The 3662-nt window shown below is 29.7% G+C and overlaps 1 protein-coding gene across 1 annotated transcript; it reads right to left on the reverse strand.

The window, feature by feature from the left end:
* Window positions 1-1135: 1135 nt before the first annotated feature.
* On the reverse strand, window positions 1136-2638 carry LOC129900058 (bidirectional sugar transporter SWEET1-like). Its single transcript, XM_055975032.1, has 6 exons — window positions 2596-2638; window positions 2453-2489; window positions 2254-2349; window positions 1783-2065; window positions 1517-1636; window positions 1136-1234 (listed from the first exon to the last, which is right to left on the reverse strand). Exons 1-6 carry the CDS (start codon window positions 2636-2638, stop codon window positions 1136-1138), a joined length of 678 nt encoding a protein of 225 aa, XP_055831007.1.
* Window positions 2639-3662: the final 1024 nt, after the last annotated feature.

A 3662-nucleotide genomic window follows, 5' to 3' on the forward strand; every position in this document is an offset into this window, starting at 1 on the left:
AAACTAATAAAATTATAAACACAAAAATTAAATATTTAAATATACTAGAATTAATTTACTAAATAAAAGCAAGAGAAGAAACGATTATACCAAATTGCCGCAATCAAACAAACAATCATAAAATTGATGAAATGTTGAACACTTGAAAGTTGAAAACTTTCACTTGATGTTGTTAATTGCAAAAAATAATAAAAGATTGATATCACTTTAAGAGAGATTTGAGAAATTGAGAGAATTACATGATTGTTGGTGAAAAAAATGAGTAAATGTTGTAGGTATTTATAGAAAAAAATTTGATTAATAAATATTTTTAAAAAATTGCCAAATTTCAGATTTGACCGTTGGGCCCAACGGCTATGGCCCATCAGATTAATCAGAAAAAATAAAATATAAAAAAAATTGGAGAACTGGCCCGATCTCTGGCCGATGGACAGTGGGCCGGTACCGGTCCAAGACCAAAAATTGACCGAACTGGCCCAATTTTTTTTTGTGCTGGGATGGTACCCAGTCCGATCTCCCCCGTGTCGGGCCCTTAATGCCCCTAACCGACTCAGTTGACGGGTTTAGTATTTACCCTTTAGGTTTTAATATTATTTTATGTTCAAAATGTCAAAATCTAAAGAACTAAGAACGACAGTGGCTAGGGTTTGCAACGACAACGGCAAAGATTAGGCGACGGCTAGGGTTGTGCATTGCGAGTATTCACAACAAGAACGTCTGATTTTCTTATTTTGATGTATGTCTGTATCACGTCAAATTGTTGAAAAAATTGTATATTTATTTTGAAAATATTTTCTTATGGTTAAACCGAAAATCGAACCGTTAAAGACCAAAAATTGATAAACTGAAAACCGATAACAAATATCTTATTGGTTTGGTTATCAGTTTAACATATTTAAAAACCGAAAACCAATAAACGGAACCAATAATATTTAAAAATTGAACCAAACCTACGGAGACATAGGGACACTCCATCTTAATTTCTTCCACAAATTATTACAAATAACTGAAATGGAAATATTTTCAGATAAACATTTTAACTCATAAATGCTTAATTTTAATCATACATATTTCATAGATATTTGACCATATTTGTTTTAACAATATTTGGTAATCATGAAAACACTTAAACATTCTAGGACTCATCAGCAGCGGTTGATGTCTTCTTGTCACGGTAAATGAAGTATAAAATCAATTGCACTACTCCTAAAACCAAGCCAATACCTGTTGAGATCTGCAAAGAACAAACTCATTCATTAATAATAGTAATTCACAATTGGTGCCCCACATATTATTTCACGCTACAAATAAATGAAATTAGTTACGAATTTTTTCATTAAATTTTTTAATCTAACAGTATTTTGTTTTGATAAATTCATCACTAGAAGAAATAGCTACAAATTTTGTTTTTTAGTTAAGGAATATCAATATTTGTTCGTCTCATATTTCAATTTTTTTTTTAATTAGTAGTGTAAGTTTTCAACATATGATCACCTAGTCTAGGTAAAATACTTACGCCAATAAATGGATCCATTCCCAGCATAGCATAAATAAACCAGCTAGTGCAAGATATGACGACAGCTAATGAAAGGAAGAATGGCATGTACTCTACGCTTTTGGTCCTGATTACTAGTCTCTGCACAAATTAATTAATATGAAAATACAATGAATTTTATGATGTTCAATTAAAGATGAGTATAATATATCAAAAATATTAGTCAAATATTATAATTTTAAAACATGAAAGGGATGACGATAAGAAGGAGTATTGAGAGTGCTTACAATAATAGACAAAGGAGATGCATACATAACAATGGAGAATATGGAGGCAAGCATACCACAGAACAACTTCCTATTTTTTCCATGAAAAATAAGCAGAGAGATAACCGCTGTGGAAGCAAAAGCGACGAGGACTAAAACGAAGATTGCTAATATTTTTCTCTTTTGTTTAATATTGGGTGCATATATGAGAAAAATGAGTACATATATTAACTCGATTGCAGCTCCGGCTCCGTTGATGGTTGTTATCAGAATATCGTTTGATGTGATAAAGGGGAGACCATACCTGTTCATTCCTTAAATTAATAACTTTATAAGTCAACAATATTACCATGAAAAATCCTAATCCAATCTATGAACCCATCTTATTGTTCTTGGGAGGCCTATTGATCCATCTAGTTATTAGTTCAGTCCATTTCAACCGAGCCAAACATTTAGTATCATTAGAATATAAGTTTGGATACAGATAGTTACCATGCACTTAGCAAGCAGTTCAAAAATGCCATAACATAAGGTATGCCAGAGAATTGTTCCGTCGATTTGTTCTTGATGATCCTCTTGAATGTATACCTAAATTCAATCAAACAAAATATATTAAAATTAAAATCATTTATATTACTAGACTATACTCGAAATACTGATGTTCATTGGAATGAATATCCAATATTCTTACGTGGGTACCAAAAAGAGAAACAGAGAAGCGGCATTTCCTGTTAATTAGGAGAAAAAAAGAGAAGCAAAATGAGAAATTAATTAATTAATTAAAGAGAAAAATTTACAAAGGAAATGAATTAATTAAAGTGAAACTATTCTCACCGAAAATCCCGAAAACAAACTGTATGGTGTGTAAACCACCCATAATGTTGTGTTGTGTACAAACTAGTCCAGAAACTTGTTGAATAAATAGATGAGTGGAGTACTCTATAAACTCTATAAGAATTTAACCAGAAGCATAAAGAAAAGGTCTCGTCAAATCTTTAGAAATAATACTAAGATTTCTGTTTCGAATGGGTCACTGACCGGATGTACATATTCCTTTTTCTTTGTTAAATAGATGGGCCTTTGAGCCCTCATTTAATTAAAAAAAAAAAAGAAATAATAAGAAGAAGAAAAACAGGAGTCGAAATACAGTAATAATAGCTTTTTTTTCTCAAATTTTGGAATTTTTCCTTATTTTGTGTTTTAAAAAAAATTCAAAAAAATAGATACACTTAAATTTTCTCTTTCCTCACTATATTATCTTTTTTCTTAATTTCTTTTATCTTAAAACTTGTAAAATAATTCTATTGCTTTCCTAATTAAGTATTGATGGTCATTTATATCATTTTCTTAAATTCCTCTCTTTAATTTTCTTAAATCTATCTCTTTATTCTATTTTGTGCATGAGCTAATCATCCATTCATATTCTTTATTAATGTATTAGTATTAATTAAAGGTCATTATAATATTTGTTCAAATACAGTAGCAAAAAGGAGCCCCAATTCAAGTGCAGCCATGAATTTTTTTACAATTTTCGTTTTTCAGCTCTTCAACATTGCTATTAGAAAACACGACGATAATGAAATCTAGAGGGAACAAGGTAATCTTAATTTCCTTACTATTTTTATGTTTGTACTATTATGAAAATATATTCTATTTTTTCACTTTCATTTAAATTATGTAATCAACAAAAAATTGATAATTATATTGTATATCACTATAAAATCTTGAGGCATCTTCCATAATGTCAAATAATTGTTCCAGAAAAATGAGATTTTCCTTTTTTTGATATTGATTGGACGTTGTTCTATTTTTGGGAATTTGTAAAAGGGTTCGTTATATGGATATTTATATTAAATACAAATGCATTGTTCATACGATTCCCATTTTAACTAATTTGGCAA

This window comes from Solanum dulcamara, chromosome 8 (assembly GCF_947179165.1).
Source record: "Solanum dulcamara chromosome 8, daSolDulc1.2, whole genome shotgun sequence".
NCBI classification, from domain to species: Eukaryota; Viridiplantae; Streptophyta; class Magnoliopsida; order Solanales; family Solanaceae; genus Solanum; species Solanum dulcamara.

Coding starts and splice junctions, on each gene's coding strand:
- LOC129900058 (XM_055975032.1), bottom strand. CDS start 2,638: ATGGGTGGTTTACACACCATACAGTTTGTTTTCGGGATTTTCG. Junction 2,350..2,452: donor TTTCTCTTTTTGGTACCCAC/GTAAGAATATTG, acceptor GATTGAATTTAG/GTATACATTCAAGAGGATCA. Junction 1,235..1,516: donor GAATGGATCCATTTATTGGC/GTAAGTATTTTA, acceptor TGTTCTTTGCAG/ATCTCAACAGGTATTGGCTT.